We start from the raw sequence: 21,541 nt of genomic DNA on the forward strand, positions 1-21,541 counted from the left end.
TCTCTCCTTTACTATTTATTTTTTCATCACCCTAGTAGTTGTGGTGTGTTTTAAAGTCTCCTATAATGATTATTTTGTTGTTATGATTCTGCTGTGTATGATTCTGTTAATTGTGTTTTTTACGTCTATTGTACTTGATTGTGGGGTTACATATGTTGTTATTATGTGTATGTTTTCTAAGATGAGTTTTATGTGTGCTGTTTGTATGTTTTCTGTCAGATCTTGGAAGTCATGAATTTCATATTTTATATTTTTTAAATTAAAAAGCAGGTTCCTCCGTATCCATCAGCTCTATCTTTTCTTATTATGTTGTATCCTGGTATATATTTTTTTAGGGTTTTATGGGTTTTAGCCATTTTTCTTGTAGGAACGCAATTCGCTTCTTAATATTTGATTTATTTCTCCTTTGTTGCGGTTTATGCTTTGTATATTCGATTGGAGGATTTTTAATTTGCTCATTTTGAATTATAAGATGTGTGGTACTGTTTGTATGTTTATGGATTTGCTTCGTATTTTGTTCGTTCGAGATTTTTGTGTTCCGTATTTTGTTTTTTGAGTTCTGTATTGTTTCTTTTTTCTGTGTCTGTTTTATTTTTTATTTGGTTAATTTATGTGTGACCGTTGTTATATTCTGTCGTTTTGGTTTTGCTGCTTGGGCTTATTTATTTTTTCTGTGTATTTGATGTTCATTGTGTTTTGTGAGTTTTTCTTTGAGATGGTTGCATATGGTCTGTTTGTGCACACTCTTGGAATTGTTGGTACCGTTTCTCTTCTGATTCGTCGCACTTCCTTCATAGTGACTCTGTTTATAGTTGTATTTTTTTGATTCCGTATTCATCTACGAAAACAGGGCACTCTTTATCTAGGGCTGAATGTGGTTCGCCACATTCAGTGCATTTGATTGGCTTAACACAAAGCTCGTGGTAGTTTTCACCGCACTTGGCACACACCTTTTCCCGGTTGCATCGTTTCTTTGTATGCCCAAATCTCATACAGTTCATACATCTCATTGGCATCGGTATGTACTGTTCCACACGCTCATTGTAAAAGCCAATTTTGCATCGCAATCGCCAAATGCATCGCATCTCACTACTCCTTTCGATGAGTTAAGTGCCTCATGGTCGTATACATTGACATTCATTTTCTTGTCGCGTCTTGTCATGATTGAGATTCATTTTTTCTAGCTTTCTTGCCTCCGTGTTGTTTCTGACTTTTATCAGTATTCTTCCATCACGTAGTACCGTGGTTTGCTGCGGTTTGTTTCCAATGGCTATTTCCGTCGCTTTTGCGAAGAGAAACAGGTTATACGTTGCTAATGTTTTTCCTTGGTTGCACTCTCTATTATCATATATGTATTTCCTCATTCTCTGGCAATTCCCCTAACTATAGTCTCGTTTTTTCGTTTTTTATTGTTTGTTGTCCTTTCTTCGTAGTAGAAAGAAAAGTAGTAGGATCCAGCGATCCTCCCTGCTCCGGGGTCATTGACCCCCTAGATTTGGATATCCTTGTATGCCTTTTTTGGTATTTAAATTTTTTTACAAATTTTTTAAACAGTTTTTTATTGTTTATTGTCCTTTCTTCCTCTAGGATGCTGTAGTAGGATCCAGCGATCCTCCCTACTTCCCCCGAAGTTATTGACCCCCATGATTTGGATATCCTTGTTTGCCTTTTTTAGTTTTTTAAATTATTAATTTTTCAAATAGTTTTTTATTGCTTGTTGTCTTTTCTTCCTCTGAGATGCTGTAGTAGGATCCAACAGTCCTCCCTCCTTCGGGGTCATTAACCCCCAGGGTTTGGATATCCTTCTATGGCTTTTTTATTTTTTTTTAAATAAGTTAATTTTTTAAATAGTTTTTTATTGTTTTTTGTCCTTTCTTCCTCTAAGATACTGTAGTAGGATCCAGCGATCCTCCGTCGTCCGGGATCATTGACTCCCATGATTTGGATATCCTTCTATGGCTTTTTTTCTTTTTTTTCTTTAAATTTCACTCCTTACCTTAAACCTCAAGTCGTTCGTGGTTCGTCGGTCTTATTTCTGTCCGTTTGGTCGTTGTTTTTTTTTGTCTGCGATTGTATCTTCACTTTTAAATTTGGAATATGATGAACAATGGCGTATTTTTTCTATGATCGTAAATTTGATTTTGCATGTTTTTGCTTGATTTGTTATTTTCTTGCACCGAGTTTATGCTGCATTATCCGGCATTCGGAATATCCGTGCGAATGACAGCATACGGATAAACGAGTGACAGCCGTTAGAAATGGTGCCACAGGAGCGAGCAGTTAAGGTGCCAGTGACCAATAAATCTTGAATTTTCTTTCGATTGCTTACCGTTTCCACGGCTGCAGTTAGCGTAAGTGGCACTGTTCGTATTGATAGGGAAAGGAAAGAAGTTTCGCGAGATTTGATAACTGCTTGCCCAGGTATATCTGCATTATATTAATATAATGTGCCGCGTCGGAACGAGCTAGTCAATTGCAAAGGGAAAGTGTGTTAATGAAAATAAAGCAAACTAAATCGGCAAATTTCGCATCGTCAGTTTTGCACACGACAGTTTCACATCCCTCTGCATTGGTAAACCCCCGTGCCACCACTTCCGGGGCCTACGTCCGCACATCAGATGGTAGCAACGCCAGACGGTCTGGATATGGTACCCATCGGCTACAATTGCATTCACTTTATGTACGTCTGCTAACTCATCAGTCCGCAGCGAGGAAAGTACCTAGTGGAGCAGCGAATAATAAACACCGCGCCTCCGTAACCACCTGTCCTGTTTGGAAGATACGCCGAAGGTAAAGCTGTCCCAGTGGAAAATCCCTTCTGGAAGTGAAAGATATCTGGCACTAATGTGTGTTTGTGTGCGTGTGTGTGGTGTGACTGTATGAGCCCCTTTCCTAATTGTAAAACAAAACAAGCGGTTAATGGAATCAAGGATTTTCCAATTTAATTTTCCATCCAAACTTCCACACGACGTCGGCCTTCCTTTGCAAAACTACATCAATGTTGATCTAGTTTAATTTGTATGTGTGCTGCTGCCAACATTACTACGAACAAACCGAAACCACTAAACCGTACCGTATACATACGTATGTGCACACATACACACACACACCCATGGACGGGATGGCAGCTGACAGTCTGTAAAGTATTCGAGAGGATGGAAGAAAGGAAATTATCTTGCCGATAAACTAAACTGAACTGAACCTAATATAAAATAACACTCGCAACAACAACAAAAAGAGCTACAAAAAACGGTCCAGTAACAGTAGCTTGGTGTGCGGTAAAGTTCGAAAATAATTGGACATCAACATGACCAAGTGTGACTAGCCGAGCGTGAAGTGTATAGTGCGGTTTCTCTGTGTGTGATATTGTACGTGTGGTGGTGGATGTGTGATTTAGTGAACGCTACGAAAAATAGCTGTATTTGGGCACGGACTGTCGAAAAGCCCCCCCGCCCCCTCCCAAAAAAAGGTAAACTCGCGACATTTCGCAATCAAACACCCCTGCAATCATCCTAACCCATCAGCGTTTGTACTGGAAGCAAGGAAGTCCCAGTATTGTCTGCGAAGCGAAGGACGTTTGGCTGGTCTTGTCCGGCCAAACATCAGCAAAAATGCAGCCGGCTGTGATGAGAGTGCACCGTGTGAAGCATGTCACCAGCCAGTAGAGCCACCACGGAGGAACCATGTCCGATAACGAGTTCGACCGGACGCTCGTACCCCAGGAGCAATCGCTTGACTCCGTACCATACTCGACCCCGCCGCTGGTGCCACCGGTCGGACCGTCCGATTCGTCCATCTCGACCGTTGTTGCCCCGCATTCCCGCCATCGGCTGGAACGATCGGAAGGGACGGAACGGGCGGTGTTGGCGCCGACACCGGAGGCGGTGGTCGTCACCACAGCTGGTGCATTTGCGCAGCCTCTGCCCGTTTCTCAACACCGGTTGCAACTGTTCCGATATCCGAATGCGTTCACGCGGTACCACCAACATTTGCCGGCCACAATCAACAAGCATGAGCCCAAGCGCGCCTGCACATCACTTCCGCTTTATCTGAGCAAGGTAAGTACCGGTTTGTTCCGGCATCAAGCGATCATATCCTACCCTATCCATTTCCATTGCCACAACCCTTGCTTATACAGCACGGGGTGGGGGTGCACAAAACACAAAATTCGGAATGGAATAGATGAATTTCGCCCGTCTTCATACGGCAGGACCGGAGTTCAAATCCCAACCGGATCGTTCCCCTGTAGTGTGGACTGATTATTCAAGTTATCAGCAAGTCTAGTAAGCCATTCGATGGCCAGCTCGACCTAGAAGTTCGTTAATCCAAAATGAATAATTGCGAGAGGTTGGCAAGTCTCCGATGGTAAGGTGTTTCGTTGTCATCGTCACCGTTGTTGTCACCCACCGACAATATCGACCGCAACCTTCGGCTGTGGTTTTGGGAAAGATTGTAACCCGATTATCGCACCCAAGTTTATCATCTTTCCGTAATGCTGCAAAAAAAAAAACCTTTAAAGCATTTCGATCCACATCGTCGATTGGATGGACCGCATGAGCTATTCCGAGCTAGTATGTGTAACTTGTTACTAAGATTGCAGGGTTTACCAGCAAAAATTTCGATGGAACGGCGTTGCCATCGAACGATTTGACCACACCGAAAGCGAGAGCCACAAGAGATTTAAAAATTATTATTTCCGGTTCTCATGCGTGTTTGCAAAATTTTCGTTTCGTTTTTTTGAAAAGGAAAAGCTGAAATCTTAATTTTACATTTTGACAGTTTCGCATCGATTTTGATTTTCTGTTGACAGTTTGAAATTTATTGTGGCGCGTGGCCTTTTAAATAAACATTACATCTCACAGTGCTACGCACAAAATATTCTAGAAGGCCTTCTTATGTGTTTTACCGGACAAGCATTAGAATAAACACACATTAGATCAGAAGAAGCGCTGTTTCAATTGATAAAATAACTTGCAATTGCATTTTTGCAATTGCTTGGATTCGATTGGAACGGTTCGCCATTCAACATTTACGCTTAATTTAAGCTTAATAAGGCACAACCGGGTCGGTTATATAAGCGACAGCGGCACCGGTCTTCAAACGACAGGACCGGAGTTCAAATCTCATCCGGACCATTTCCCCGTAGTGAGGCCATTCGATAGCCGGGCGTAACCTAGATGGTCTTCCAGCCAAGAGGAAGATTAATTTCTCAAGGCGCTTGAATTGTTAAGCGCTCAGTATAAAAAATCTAATCCAAGAACTTACCTTTGTATGATAAACTTAGCCATCGTCAAGGTCTAGAAGAAGTGTTGAATCCGAAGATGTTCTAAAATAATTGGAAATTTTGTTATTAATTTAAACAGCGTGGCTGACATGGGCTTGAAACCCTGGACAGATTGTTTTTGTTTCATTTTAGCACTTTGCATTTGCTATTCGGAATGCTCTTTCGCCAGTATTTGTTGTTTTTTTTTTGGTTTGCTTAATTTATTTTCTACCAAGTGGAAACAAGGATGAACCATAATAAAATGGGTTGCCCGAACTATAAGACGCCGGTGTCGGAACGTAGCATTACTCGCATTATCACTTAGATGGTTTCGATAATCTCTAAATCCAGTAGCGGTAAAGCAAACCCAAACCCCGTACTATGGGAAAGGGCTTTATGCAGGGCAGTGCATCCTTTTCCAATTGATGGGAAGATGGAAGTGTGGGGAGAGGGGGAGTTATATATCCTTTGTCTTCTTCTGCACAATCTTATCGGAATCGATATCGTCTTTACCGTGACAAAATATGCCTCGTATGCTGGTTTCTAGTTTCACACAATTCACAAAGTCACATAAGGCGCAATGCATTTTGCTGCATTACTACCCTCCTTAGTTCGGTACATTTAAATCGATCGATTAGACAGGGTCGAGCTTCAGTAGTTTTAGGTCGGGCACCAACTTGTCGAGCTGTTGGCTGTCGAACTCTGTTTACTTCTCTCAACTGGTGGAAAACTGAGCTATCGACCTTGACAATTCATCGAGTTTTTTGGTGATAAAATGTAAGTAAATAAATTATATGTTAGAAAACGTAACAAAAGAAAACAAAAAAAAAACATAGTTCGACTCTCGGCAAGTTCGGTACCCACTATGGGAGCTCGATAAGTGGAAACCCGCACTTAGCGTTGCATCGTACACTGTGCCAAAAAATTGTCTGTACAACAAAGGCAGGGTTAACAAATAATTGTTAAAACATATTCAATCATTCAAAACAAATGTCATATTTATTTCACAAAGTAGTACAATGTATACATATCATTAAGCGAGCATTATTTTATGAAAGAACAATGTAATAATTTATAATTTTATTCATGAAAATGAGTTATCAAGAATTTTCTCCAACATGGACGTCAAAAAAATTTCCGTAACACGACATTAACCACGGTTAAACGAAACCGATTGGTCAAGTTAATATCCCAAGTTTATGTCACCCTTTGGTTGCAATTACGCTCTGCATCGCATTTTCATCGAGCAAGTCCCTTTGTTAATCCACTTTAAGTAACAAGAAGAATTTTCTTCCGTTCTTATATGAGAAACCCTGTCCAGCTGGTTTTTATTCTGGATCTGGAGTATTCGAATTTTTCGCTCAAAATGATGCTACAAATTTTTGAATAGAATTGACATTCCGGAGATTGCGGGTGAATTAGAATTATGCTTCGGATCATTGTCTTGGACAAGCTGAAAATTTCATCCATGGCAAAGTTTTACAGCACTTGCTAGCAAGTTATAATATTAAAGTCAAAATATTAAATTTGCTTTCGTCAGTGATTATGACCATCTGCCGAAACTCGTCCGATTCGATCGAGAAGTTTAGGGCCGGCTTCTTTCGTGCAGAGTAGCCTATATATATATATATCCTTCATTCTGTACATGTACCTACAATTTGGACGTGATTTACATTCTGTTTGCGGGCGGCCTTTGATATTTGTGTACAATGTCAGGCTGTCCACAAGTTTAGGGGTGTCTAAACTTAGGATTTTGCATAATTTCCCGTAGGATAATGTGTTTTCGAAGTTTTGTGAGCTTAACTTTGTGGCCTCTTAGGCGAGCAGTAGCCAGCAATTTATTACCTTTGCAATTTTGAACAACTTTGGGGTTTGGATGTGTGAAACGGTCATTTTTCTTTAGAAAACATTTAAATTACAAAAAAAAACTTTTTTTTATTTGTTTTTTGAAGAAAACACTTAGCAAAGCCTATTAGTGTCACTTTTGCCATTGTTGCATTATTTTCCTAACAAATATTTGAATCGAGGCTCCCTGTAAGGACAATTTTTTGTCCTTACAGGGAGGACAAATCCCATCCGGACCGTCCCCTGCGTAGTGAAGGACTGACTATCCTCACTACGTGGTATTAATAAATCAAGCAATACGGCCAGGCTGGTCTTAAAAAAAACTTTTCTTCTTCTAAATATTGGATGAACTTTATGTTGCATTACAAGCACTTACACTTACAAAAAGAACTGTATTTAGCACTGAATGAAGCGTGAAAATAATAATAATATTTTTTTTAATCAAATGATTCTTTTTCTGGCTTGGCCTACACTGTACTGGAAATTTTTTGACACAGTGTACGCTAGCTGCAAATTTTATATTTTATTTATTTGTAATTATTTGCCCTTCTTCATTGTGTACCTCACCCAGCGCTTCTACTATCACTTCTTTCGTTCGTTGTGTGCGTTTTTTGCGTTTTTCTTTTGCACAGGTATAACATTAATTAGACCACACATTAGTTTTGGCGGTAGAGATAGAGAGAGTGGGGCGTTTGTAATGATGGACATCATTCGATGGTGCAACGCAGCTGTTATTGCGGAAATTTTTTCTTTGATTCTTCCTTTTGCTTGTTATGCATTTCGTCCCATGGTTCGCGTCCCTCGTCAATCTATCAGCCTGTGAGCCGATTGTGCGGGTTGCGTCTTGGCAGATTGCACGGTACATCGTGGATTGTACAGTAGCTGTCGCCCAATCGATAGCTTGTACGTACCGCACAGTACGGTACGGCGCAACGATTCGGTTATTTTAATTGGATTTCAATGCAGACACACTGAGAAGTGGACTACTGCGGGGTGTGAAATGGTTTGCCACTGGTATGGGAGGGTGACCTACCCATTGGTTGCGGCCGTTCGCCGCGGTACGCCATGGTTGGCGGGGGTCCGTGGTGAGCCGTGTTGGATTTGCAATGGCAAGGATTACACACCCGTAATAATGCTGGGTTTGAGGCGTTGAGATACAAAGTGTCTCGTGTAGTTTTTACCGCGCAGTTGTATTGTACGGTTGATTTATACATCGCTCCCGTTTTTGAGTGTATCAAATGACTGACCCTTTACACGTTACGAGAGAAACCGTTTGCCTTCCGGTTTGTCTCTGTCTGGAGGCTATCGAGTTAACGATATTTTGCTTCGATTCAAGCGAATGCCAATGGATAAGGCTAAACTTGGAGGTGACTTTGGAATGGTTCACTGGCAGTTGTTTTAAATATAATAATCTTGGAACGGATGTACAACGGACGGTTACCGGGTTCAAAACCCAAATCAAAGCCAAGAAGAAGAAAATAGTTGAAAACATGGTGACGTACGCAGGCTGCTATTTATATTTCTGGCCTAATAATGAAAATGCCCTTATTTATCATCCAAAATTGTTTTATTCTTTTCCAAAGTGTTCTTCAGCATGATTTTTTTCACTCGGATACATCCAAAACGTGGTGTTTGTACGCTTCAACCGCATCTTCTGGGGACAAAAATCGTTGACCACGCATTCTTTTCTTGATGTGCGCAAATGAAAAGAAGTCATTGGGTGCTAAATCAGGACTATAAGGCGGATGAACAATCATTTCGACGTTTTGACCGATCAAATAAGCAATGGTTTGCGATGCTATGAGAGAGCTCACATTGTTAGGGTGAAGAAAGATCCGTCTTCTGTTGTTCGTTTTTCGACTTTCTCCGAAGAATTCTGGCAAACAAAATTGTGGCGTATCATTCAGAATTGATCGTCCTACGTCCCGCAAGCGGAACAGTTGCCACTTGACCAGTTCTGCCGAAGAAACAGGCGACTATTACTTTCGAAGTGATAACTTTCGTTTGATTTTTGCTCGAGGTTGAAGACGCACACGGTCGATTGTTGTTTTGTTTCGGGCTCATACGCGTGGATCCATGTGACGATCTTATAAACTTCTTTTGAAGCACCATGATCGTATTTTTTCAACATTTCTTAGCACCAATGGACACGAACCTTTTTTGAGCGAATGCGGAATCCAACGACAGCAATTTTGTTTTACGGCCAGGTGTGTTTATGCTGGTGGAAGAAATGTCCAAAGATGCCTCTATCTGACGGTATGTCACATGACGATCTCGTACAATTAGATCTCGAACGTCATTCGTCATTGTGCGAGCGTCGGCCACGATTAAATACATTATACCAGCTTGTAACAGTGCTCTAAGGTGGTGCTACATCGCCATACAAAGATTTGAGTTCTTCAAAGCAGTCTGGTACACGTGGAAAGTTGTGAAAAATGATATTCTTTGGGCGGTAGAACTCTTTCCACCTATCCACCTGACTATCCACCTACGAGAAAACAATGTCAGCCAAAGCCAGTGATGGCAGGCGAAGTCCTTTTAAGGTTGTAGAGTAGCCGAGTGGTAGTGGCGTCAGTCTTCACAGGGCAATTGGGTATTGGGTATTGGGCATTGGGTCGTGTATTCAAGGCTATCGGTTAGGATGTCAACGCCACAGAAGCAGAGTGGAGGACTGGACTTGCTGAGGATGTAGGAATGGGTCAGTCGTGTATATCCTACTCGAAGGCGGGATAGGCCCCGGTGATGATTCGAGTATCTTCCCATGAAGCGGTGTTTGTTGCTGAAGTCTAGATTGTGCCAGGTGGTGTTCCAGTTCCAAAGATATTACGGTGTTGGTTAAGCGGATGGCATCTCGGCGGGAAAGAGTTTTTTATACACTTCTGCTTGACGACCTCTGTTGGCCAGATGGCCAGCTTTCTCGTTTCCGTTGATTCCGAAATGACCCGAAATCCAGCAGAAAACGATTGTCGGGAACGCAGGTATGGAGTCTAGGAGCTGAATATGCGGGTCTAAGGAGGTGCTGTGCTCCAGGGCGCCCAGAACACTAACACTGTCGATGAAGATGACGTTTGGTCGATCAGTCTGTAGTCCTTCGTTGGAGGCTATTGTTTCGGCGGAAAAGATGGAGGTGTGATTAGGAAGTTTGATGGCGCAGTTGTCTATTGGCGAAGTCGATCCCATAGCCGGCTGAGTTCTAGTGAACGGAAATTTTTATACTTAGTCTGGTTAACGTTTCGAATGGAAACTAAGCTTTTGTTCTTGTGGTTTTTAATTGTTTTTCAAGAGAGATGTACAATTCGATATTTATTTAATTTATTTATTTTAAGTATAACGACATGTGCCGTATTGTCAACACGCCTTTATTGACCGTTTTTATAAAAAAGATGACCGCGGCATGTTTTTTTTGCCTTATCCCAGGCATGCTCGGTTGTGGGTGGGTGTTGAGTGGGTGGTTGATGTCTTGGTCTATTTTGGTTGTTTTTGGTAGATGTATTTGGTGATCCGATAGTTTTGTTGCGGTTTTCTTATCGATAAGAGTTGAGTGCTATCAGTTAGGCTATTGTGGTGCGTTGTGGCTATTATTTTGAAAACCCTATGATATGCGGGTCTAGACTGTATGCGGGTCTAGAACAGCACAAACAACGATTTGTCGGCGTACTGTTTTCCGGTGCAGTCCTGCAGTGCAATTCCAAACTCGCTTTGGCCAGTGTCCAATCTTAGAGTGATCGACAAGTTGTATCCCGCAGCACCTAGAGCGACTCGAGAATAAACCCGCCGAACAACCTCAACCCAACGCCAATGCAGCCAAACTTGTTGGGCCAAGGCTGGACTGGAGTAGAGAACACTGTACTGTGAAATATACCTTCCTCCTATTTACGGTAGAGTTGCAACCGTCCTCGAGTACTGTTGAGCCGTCAACTAATCACCCATGACACTACAAAAAACACTACATAGAGCCCATCGAACTAAGGCCGCAGGGACACTTGCGCAGGGAAACGCCCGAGTTCATCCGCCTCCCACATGATCTGCCAGCGAGACAGCAAAATTTGCTGTGTAGAAACGAAGGAACTCCTGGGCTGAGTCTGCCTTCTCATTGCCGGGAATTCCACAATGGTAAGGAAATCCTGACTCTTAACAGCCTTCGGGGATCTCAGCGCTTCAATAGCACTAAGGCTCTCAGTGAAGATGAAGTATTGGTCCGAAGGTCTCGCTGCTATCATATATATGTGTATAAAGTTTATATGATTTAGAATTCGGAGCATAATCCATACACAATAAGGGTCCAACGATTTCGTTTGACAGTATGCTCAAATTTTGCCTTATTGACGTGAATATGAGGTCTCATGTTGAGCATGGACTTTGATGATGCGTTACCAGCAGGTTCTTTTTTTATACATTATTCTCTACTATTACTAATGCTACTTACTTATTAACTATCCTAATCCATTAAACTAGCCCTATTATATACTATCTAAACTATTGCTATTGCGCCTGTGGATAAGGCTATGGGTGGAGGCTATGGATAAGCGCGAAAGGAGAATTCCTACAACGATCCCGAAATTTTGCTGATAATGTTTTGTTCAGCATGACCTGGAGTCTGCAGAGGTGAGTCCTCGCACATGAGTTCCAAACTGGTGCCGAATACGTTCCTGCCGGCAAGATAGTTACCTTGAAAATTGTTATTTTATTTGGCACTGATAGCGGGGACCTACGGCAGATCAATGAGTAGAAAACATTCAAAAACGAAATGCCCTTTTTCGAGGATGGTTTCAATATGACCTCTGAACAGCATTTTGTAATCTATCGTAATACCTAGATATCTAATGGACGTTCCCCACGGCATATTTGTTCCATGTATTTTTACTCCCGAAATCAAAGGTGAAGTAAGGCTTCTTTTTAAACGATGGGGAAAAATTATTGTGTGTGTTTTTGAAGAATTTATCACAATTTTCCAGTCAGCGGCATACCTTAGAAGAACATCAAGACACCGCTGCAATCTGCTTCTCAGCTCCACTAGTAATCTCTAACCTCTAACCGTAATGGCAGTGTCGTCTGCAAACAGGAACAGCAGGCCATCGCAGGGTAGAGGTGGGATATCTGTCGTGTACAGATTGTACAACAGCGGAGCCAGAAGACTTCCCTGGGGGACGCCCGCTGGGGCACTGGTTGAGTTGGAGAGACCAGAGAGCAAAGTAACCCTGAATGTTCTCTATGTAAGGTAGCTCCTGATGATTTTGAGAATATAAGTTGGGAAATTGAATTCCGCCATCTTATATAAGAGTCTATCGTGCCGAACAGTGTCGACAGCGTTTTCAACATCTAGCAAAACAAGAGCAGTGGACTTTGATTCCATCTTGTTTTGCCCGACACAACTTCTGAGTCTTAGAAGTTGGTGAAATGGAGTGGAATGACCAGAACGGAAGCCAAATTGCACAGGTCGTAGGATATTGAGTCCTGTCACCCACTTTTGTAGACGGATTAGAACTATTTTCTCAAAGAGTTTGCCCAGAGAGAGGAGCAAGCTAATAGGGCGAAAGCTTATTGGGGGTGTGGAATCTTTCCTGGGTTTGAAAACAGGCACAACCTTTGTACAATTTCATGAGCTGGGAAAATAGCCTAAATCAAAACGTCTGTTGAACAGATTTGTTGATAGACAGAGTGCCTTGGCCTGTAGATGCTTGATCAATATTTTGAAGATCCCATCGAACCCGGGAGTCTTCATATTATTTGATGGTTAATGGACATTCGGACTTCATTTATGGTGATTCTTTCCTCTATTGGAACTGAGAAATTAATTCCTTCTAATCGTGACAAACTGACTGCCACTATTGGATCACTGTCATCAATAGTGCGTAAAGGATTGCGGCTAGCTCTGCGGTGTAAACACTACATGACTGCCTCAATTTAAAAAATGTTTCGGTGGACTCGCTAAAACACCGAAGCCAGTGCCCTCCTCAGAGGATAAGCCATCAGTGTAGTACTGGCTTATTTGGTCTAAATGACCATACTCGTTCATGAAAATACCCGGAACTACCCTCGGGCGAAGATCATTAGGTATGGTCTTAATTTCCTCGCGCATCGAGGAATCTGTTGTTAAAAGGGAGCTGTAGTTCTTAGGAAGGAAAGCACGATTTAATGCCTGTGGAGCGCTAGGATGCACTTGTAGGGCAACAAAATCTTCATAATTCTTGAGGATTTTGCTCTTTGAACCTGTCTCTAGAAGCGCTTCAAAGGGACTCGATACTAAATAACGGACTAGAAGGCGAAGCGACAGCATTTCAAAACGTAGTTTGAGCGGCATCACTCCGGTCATCACTTCTAGGGACATGTTGCGTGTAGATTTTAGGCTCCGTAGTACACAATTGGGTTATGTTATGGCAAAAAAGTGTTATTTTGTGACACAGTCCGCCATTAACTGGTCTGAAATCACTGTGTTTAAAGTAAAATTAATATGAACATGTAAAAAAAGGGAACTTTAAGGCAGATTGTATATATTGAATCATTTTTCGCTTACCTTCAAAACCACACAATGTTTCATATAACCGTGTGTATTCTGTTAAACCGAACGGGAGTTCAGGGTTAAACTCTCTCCAATCGTACCACAGTGGCGTTGGTAGGTGTTGCAGAACAGTTGGCAAGTTTGTCGAACATTGCTTGATGATGCGGCCCCCACGACCACGATTTGTTGTTGTTCGATTGTTTCGTTTTCTAATGTTTAGATGTTAATTTGAGGTTTTCGTCGTTGCTTCATGTTAATCGCTTTACACCGATCGAGCACGGCTACGCAACGTTTGTTTCTCTCTTTCCTTCTCTTTCTCTCTTGTGTGTGCGTGTGTGTGGAATAAGGATTTACTGCGGTACCTTATTGGTAATGCGTAGGGTTATTAGGGTTTATGCTTCGTCCCCATCAACGCACCCCACATCACACCGAACCGAACGGCCTATGCTCTCCAATCGGTAGCTAATTTTTCACGCAGTTTTCCGACAACATTAACGGTTGCTTTCCTCACTGTGTTCCATCACCGGCGGTCGGATAGATAGGTGCGCTAGGATCGCATTGCACAATCACTGATCGCTGCACCGTTTTAGGCAATCATGCAGTAAGAAGGCTTAAGCTTGCCCCACTCTCCGCACCATGGTTTGCGTCGGTAGCGAGTGGTTGGTTTTAATGCGTTACCAATGATCAATGCTTGGATGGATCAAGTGCAATTTGTGAACTGACGGCGATGTGCCTCTGCGCACAACGTACACAACAACCTCCAATACTCATTGCACAGGTTTTGCGTTTTTGTTTGTACCTAATGTTGCTAAGTTTGACCGTGAAGAGTGGGAGTGGTCGCGAAGAAAAAATAAGCGAAACAAGCGAGAAGGAGCAATGAAATCATTTTCCCAACGCATTTTTATACAACCGTATCATATGGCAAAGATGGTCAAGGATTAGCAATCCTTGATACGCGAAATGGTCCTTGCGAATGAATTTCTCTTTCCGGTGCAGTCCGGTTGCTATGTGCTAACCGTGCACGAATGTATTAACGACGAGCAAATAGAACTACGTGTTCAAATTAGGCAAGCGATAAGCGGCATTCTAAACACTGCACCCGTGTACTGCACGGGTTTTCATGTAGTTTTATTTAGAAGTATAATCCTTGTGGGTCACTATCGTTTAGGTCAGTATAATTTATTTTTTTGTCATTATAAATATTATTATTTATTAAAGCTTTTCTATCTTATTTTTCTATCTTTTTTTTATATATCATTTCTATCTTATTTTTATCTTTTTCATGTAACCAACGTTGCTAGGTCATGCTGAATTTTTGGTGGTTCAGTGGACTTACAGTGACGGACAATTGAATGAGTGCGCCAAATTAAAAAAAAAATGCAAACATAAACTTGTGTTGTCAAATAATCGGCTTAGTTTTTTTGGGTAATTTTGATTTGATTTTTTTTATTAATTCATAAATAGGTTCTTAGCAAAACCGGGCCGTCCTTCTCGAAACAAAAAAAAAAAATAAATAAATAGGATTTTATTACATTAAGTATGACTACACGTCGCCGTATTGTTTGAATCAATAGGTTTTTAGTTGATTTCTGACATTCTTATGAAAATATGTATCGTAAAACCCATTTTACAGGAAAATAAGTTCATAAATCACAAACTCATAATTCATCAATTCATAAATCGAACTAAAAAATCAACAGCAATACGGCCATCCATAAACCATCCATTCAATAAATTATAAATTTAAAATTTCGAAACGTCAACGTTTGAGAATGGTAATTTGCAGACTGTATAACGATTTTAATTGTCACGCAATAATTTGCTCATTTTTGAACGATAAAAAAATCGATATGGAAAGTAAAGATGTAGATGGCGAATGTGTTATGGCTAAACACATTATCGAAAACAATAGTTTGAATATTGGCTGACCATACGGCAATGAGTCGTCATCTAGGAGTTTTTTTTTTGTTTTTAAAAAATTTATACTAAAGAGGCTCCACTTAATAATAAATATATAAATATAAAATAAATATTAAAGTGGTACTATTTTGCTGTTCTTCACTATATTTATATCACGTATCTGGCTTTAAAGGCTGCCCCCGAAAGTATGAGCACGATTAAGAAATTAGACAAAAAGAAAGACCTGGGCTAAAGAGTAATAAATAAGAGGTCCACAAGTTACGGGATACGGGATTCATATCATACAAGTTTGTGTGAAAAATACGGTATATTGTGACCATTAGGCGTAGGCCGGTAGGATGAATTATTAACTAAACATGATTTATGTATAAAGTTTATTTTCTTACTAAAACTATATTAAAACAAGTTGAAATAAGATTTTTTGGATTTTATAAACCAATAGTTTTAATATTTTCAATTAGTCCTACTCAGCCATGTTCACACACGACTGTGAAGCTTGCATGTATGAGTGCATTGCATGCAACTTGTAGTAACCCTATATTACTCTTTAGCAAAAAAAAAATCAAACGTTTGCTAATGATCGCACTTTTGATCTGACGCTTCCCATCAGGTCCAGCACAGATTTGTCCCGAACGATTTTTGACACTTTCTTCCAGTGTTTTTTTAAAACTGTCGATGTACTCCGCAGCTTTAAAATGCTTTCTCAAGTGTGCTTTGGTTAGCTCCCAAAATAACTTAATCGGTCTGGATTCAGGGTAGTTCGGAAGATTCATTTCTTTCGGCACGTACCGTGCCTCATGTTCTTCATGCGATCGTGTCTTTGGCATAGTGAACAGAGGCGAAATCCGGCCAAAACAACACTAGACGAGCATGTTTTCATGAACAGCAAACGTCGAAAGCCGTTGTCGCAAACGGTTCGGACATCATCCTGTATTCGCAAATGGCTTGCCACACCGTCGATTTTTTCCGAATTTTGCGAGAAACATAGCTTTTTCGACTTCTTCGACATCCTAGCTTGAGTTTTGTAGTCAAAATTTACGTTCGACTCATCATCCATCACGATGCATGAGGATTGGCGACACAGCAGCATGTCGTACAGCTTCCGAGCCCGATATTTAATGCATTGCTTTGAACTCCGCTTCGGTTTCTTATGTTTTTAATACGTTTTCAAATTCAATCTTGCCTTGGCACGTTGGATGTTACTTTTTAATGTACCCAACTTTTGAGTCACATCGTAAATGGAATTTTCGTTTCTTTGCTTGAACGCTTTTGCTGTTTCCCGGTCGAACTGTTGATCGAAAGGACCAGGATTTCGGCCACTTTTCGGCGCATCGTCGAAGCTGGATTCCATTCCGGATGGCGGTCCTTCCGATTTCGCTAATTGACTTAGCGAAATGTTAGGAGTCGAGCACCAGTTGTGCACAATGTTTTTGCGTTTTTTTTGACGGAAATGCCTCGCATTTCAACAGACGTTATTAAAAAAAAATATTTTCAATCCACTAGCTAATAGCTTTGAATGTAAACAATCAAGCGTATTAAGAATCAGCTGTTTTACGTCATCTGTTTGCTAGAAACGTCTGTTAGAAGAAATCGTGCTTATACTTTCGGGAGCACCCCTTTAGAAACGGTTCTGGTGATATCCTTCTACTTCTTCTTGCTTTAACCACCTTCCGATCCTTGGTGACGCCGGCCATCGAAATGGCTTATTAGACTTGTCAAGACCACGTAGTTGGATAGTCAGTCAAAGTCAGTCATAACTACGGCCTGAAAGGGATTTGAACCCCGGTCCTGCCGTTTGACGGCCGGTGTCGCTGTCGCCTACTCCACCGTGCCGCCGGAGGTTTTAAGACCTTGAAGCCTTTATAACATTGTGCAAAATTTTACACATTTCTCTGAACATTTCACAATCGTTGTTGTTTTTAATTTATTTATTTAATGGTCAATTAGTAGACACTAGCAATACAGCCTGGCCGACCTACATGAATAAAAAAATTAAAATATAGTGCATATTTTAGTTTATGGTTGAAAATGGAAGACCGCATTTATATTGTAGTCATTTCTAGTAGTGATGGGAAAGTTTCTATTTTTTCGGAACGGAGCGGAACTCGATTCTTTACAGAAATTAACGAATCGAACCTAATAGGATTATTTTAAACCTACTCCAACGAAAAATTAAAAGTGTCACAATGTATATCGTGCAGTAGTTATCCGTCTTGACTTCACGATGGTCATTGCCTTAGAGAGTAGAGAGCAAAACCTCCAAATATTAAATGACAATTTAAAGGTATTTAAAATTTGCTTTGCTGTTTTGCGCGTTGTAAAAACACTTTATACACGAACAAATAAGTTAGAGTGCCAGTTGAAAATATATCTGCAAACAACCTACTTTATTATTTTGTTTGAACCTAGGTTCGATCGCTCCCTTGAAGGAACAGAACGAACCTTAAAGGTTTGGAACGAATTTTTTGTCACATCACTGCTAAGCCTGAGTGATGTTTGCACACATTCAGAAATCATACAGAAAACAGTATACCAATGCTGTCAACTTCTTAATCTAAACTAATTTACTGTTTTAGCACCTAGCAGAAAGAAATCCAAAGAAAATTGTTCTAAATAATACCCTAAAATTATTTTAAAATATCAAACAATTTGGACTAGACGGCATAGAGCCGTCATACTCAAACATTTAAAAAATATCAAAAAACCCACTACCAACAGCTCAATTGCCATGATTATTGTCATGGCATTAAGCAGAAACAAACGATTAGAGCACGGAACAATAATTTGTCTCTGGGACCAAGGAAAATATTAACTGCCCCGTGTGTCGTATTGGTTTCGTTGCTCGAGAGCGAGAGAATAGATATTGAGCGAAAGTAGAAAGAAAATTGGTAGCTAATGCCAGTTATCCGGAGGATCATATTTTAAATAAATGAGGGCTCACTTTTGCAAAAAATAAATAAATTTAAGAAGTATACCTGCACGTACACGTACAGCGAAGAGCTGTAGAATGAGATGTGATGAAATAACATGATTGTTTGGGTATATATCATTTGCCGACAAACTGATAATAATAGTTGAATCTTATCTGTTTGTACAACTTCGTTAACATTGTTAGCAAATCATTTTACACATATGTTGATGCAATTCAAAGAAGTATGTAGATTTTTACGCATGGCTGTTGAAATATTTATTAGATAATAAATAAAATTACATCAGCCGTAGCTTTTTGTTTACCGTACCATGGGTACCAGAACCACTCAACGCACAAACAATCGAGTTTTATAGCCCTCATCCCATTTTCGTACCCAGACAGAAATGTACCGACAGATCAACAGGCGCAAGATTTAAGCTTACCAGTGCATCTTGCAATTGCACGCCCAGACACGCAGCCGATGACTCAGTCTCTGCTCTGTGTTCCGGTATTGTGCGACCGAAGCAAGGAAAAGAAACACGCATTTGAGTGAAACTACGCACTCGTGAGACACCGGTACTGTTCGATGCGTGCGTGGGGTACAACCATTGTAGCGAGCGTGTGAGTGCCGAACTGTTCTCCCGATTGTTTCCTTGATCGTTTGCGCTCTGATGACTCCACAGCGCACGGATAGTGATGGTTGGGACTTTCTTATATAGCTGAAGCTACACCTATATATTTTGACAACGAATTTTATTTCATATGGTGCAAAACAATTTTTTTTAATCAAACCAAATCAAGAATTCGTTTTCCACGTGCCGTTGTATTTTCCAACATACAACGTTTCAAGACGCTACAGACTATCCAAATAGGGGTAAAAAGTTAATAAAAAACCAATAGTAGAGGGTTAAGATCTCTCGAGCCTGTAGCGCCAAAGGAGAAGGCGAAGATAATAAAAATTATCATGTTTAAAAATTAAGAATCATTCATAATAGGTCTATATAGTTAAATATAGTTTTAGCTTATTGCAAATGTACATAATTATTGTCGTATATGTATTTTTTATTGGTAGTGACAGTAGATGCTAATTTAAAAAGAACATCTCTCAGTACGATGAACTTGCTGGGCAGCTACGCGTATGGCCGGCTAAGTTCTCTTGAGTTTGAAGTGGCAAGGAAGAGGAATGTGCGTAATAAATGCACATACCTACTTTGTGTGCATCGTAATAGATAAAATTAATGCTCAAGATAAAATTGGCAATTATGTTTTAGAGGTTTACCATGTTACGAAAATTGAAAAAAGCGATAAAACCTGTTGAACGCTTGGTGCACACCAAAAAAGTGGCAGTGAACCGCTCCGTAAGCTCTCGACAAGTCATTCGAGGGCGGAGACTTACGAGGTGGTAATGCTTTGAAGGGAGCATGCAAAATATTCTTTAAAATAGCTCGGGTGCATCTATGTTACCTTTAGTTCAGCCATAAAAATAGGCTATACTACCGGTCTACGTCAGTACCATATATTGGTAGCTGATTTATTAATATTAATATTTATATATTTATGGTTCACCCAAGGCTAAACTAGTAATAACTTACATACTAACTTACTAGCTAACTAAATAAAATAAACCTTTAATTTTAAGATAAACCTTCAAGGATTCTTTTATACCCAAAATATTAGTTCTGAATATCTGTGTTCGATAAAGCATGTATTGAAATTGGTCATCTGGCAAAAAAAAATATATGGAAAATATTATCGGATACCGTAACATAAAATTAAGTTGCTGAGGAATGTTATTTTTAAAATCCTACATGTGCTCAGTGTTTAGTAAAAAATATAAACCAACCGTTAGTAAAAGCGCGTCGTTCCCATCTCTATTTTTTGTCCAAGGTACATGAACTCGCCTGTTCGCCCGTAGCGAGAGAGAGAGAGAGTCTCGAGATGCGGCATGCGCGCATTCGCAGAGAATTGAGTGCCGCATTGGGTTGCCGTTCGGTTGTTGGGCTGTTTGCAGGCACCCGCGCTCAGAAGCTCGTCAACCGTCAGTTGAGTAATACGCGTCTACGTGAGGTACGTGCGCGCGCGCGCTCGTGTGTGCGTCCGCTTCTTTCCCCGCCCAGCAAACCGTCCCCACCCCGTATTAACCCCTTCGGAAAAGGGTGTTGCGTGGCTTGCTGGACGCGAAATTATCGCATTCGTTAAATTGTTCCGCTTATCATTTGTGCGTACGACGGTGGTAGCCCTTTAGTGTGTTTTTGTCGCCTGATTTCTGGTGTTTGCAAGCGTTGATTTCTGGCACAGGTGCAATAAAAGTGCTCACAGTGTAATATTGTGCACGATCATCACGCGAGATCATCACAATGGCGGGGAGCGGGGGGGGGGGGGGGAGAGAGCTGTTGATCGTTTGATATCATGCATGGTGGTGTTTGCGTGGCGGTTGTGCGTTGTTTCGTTACTAAGAGTTATTCGTTTGGGAATTTCAATTTCTGCCACAAGCGACAGTTCGAATGAAGTGCATTAGGACGAAGTATTTGCAGAAATAGAGAAGAGAGGAGAGAGAGAGAGAGAGAGTTTTACCATCCTACAGCGGTTTTCGCGATGCGTGTCCAACAATTACTGCATTACAGTGACCCAATCCCATGATCGATCACGATCCATCCTTATCTCCATAACAAAAAAAAGTCAAACCAATCGCGCAGCATAAGCACATGCTTCTCGTGGCAATTATAATGCTGTTTTTGGATTTTATTGTTTGAAAGTTCGAAAGATGGCACAATGTCTTTCCCTTCTGTTTTCCTTTCCCACCGGTGGCGAAGGCCACGGTTCGTAACGTACTTTTCCCGTTTGATTTTCCGTTGGAAACGTTTCCATTTGCAGTTGTATGCATACATTTATATGATCTGTATAGAAATACGTCTATCCGTTTGGTTCATTCTGTTGGAAGGTGTTTTTTTTGGACATAATTTCTAATCAAACACCCTCTTCTTTGACCATGATGTGCAGCAATGCACAACACGCAAAATTAAATAATAGCAAGAAGAACAGCACAAAATTGCTAAAACTTCCGTTTTTTGTTTGTGTGTGCGCCTTCGTTCACCTTTCTTTT

The 21,541-nt window shown here is 40.8% G+C and overlaps 1 protein-coding gene across 1 annotated transcript in view; it reads left to right on the plus strand.

Moving 5' to 3' along the window:
* Positions 1 to 3,649: 3,649 nt before the first annotated feature.
* LOC126564566 (uncharacterized) overlaps positions 3,650 to 21,541 on the plus strand; it is a 107,653-nt gene continuing 89,761 nt past the window's right edge. The window contains exon 1 of the mRNA XM_050221678.1: positions 3,650 to 4,058. Within this exon, the coding sequence (XP_050077635.1) occupies positions 3,684 to 4,058 (375 nt within the window). The 5' untranslated portion in view covers positions 3,650 to 3,683. The remainder of the gene's footprint in view (positions 4,059 to 21,541) is intronic.

The sequence above is a fragment of the Anopheles maculipalpis genome, chromosome X, assembly GCF_943734695.1.
Source record: "Anopheles maculipalpis chromosome X, idAnoMacuDA_375_x, whole genome shotgun sequence".
Lineage (NCBI taxonomy): Eukaryota > Metazoa > Arthropoda > Insecta > Diptera > Culicidae > Anopheles > Anopheles maculipalpis.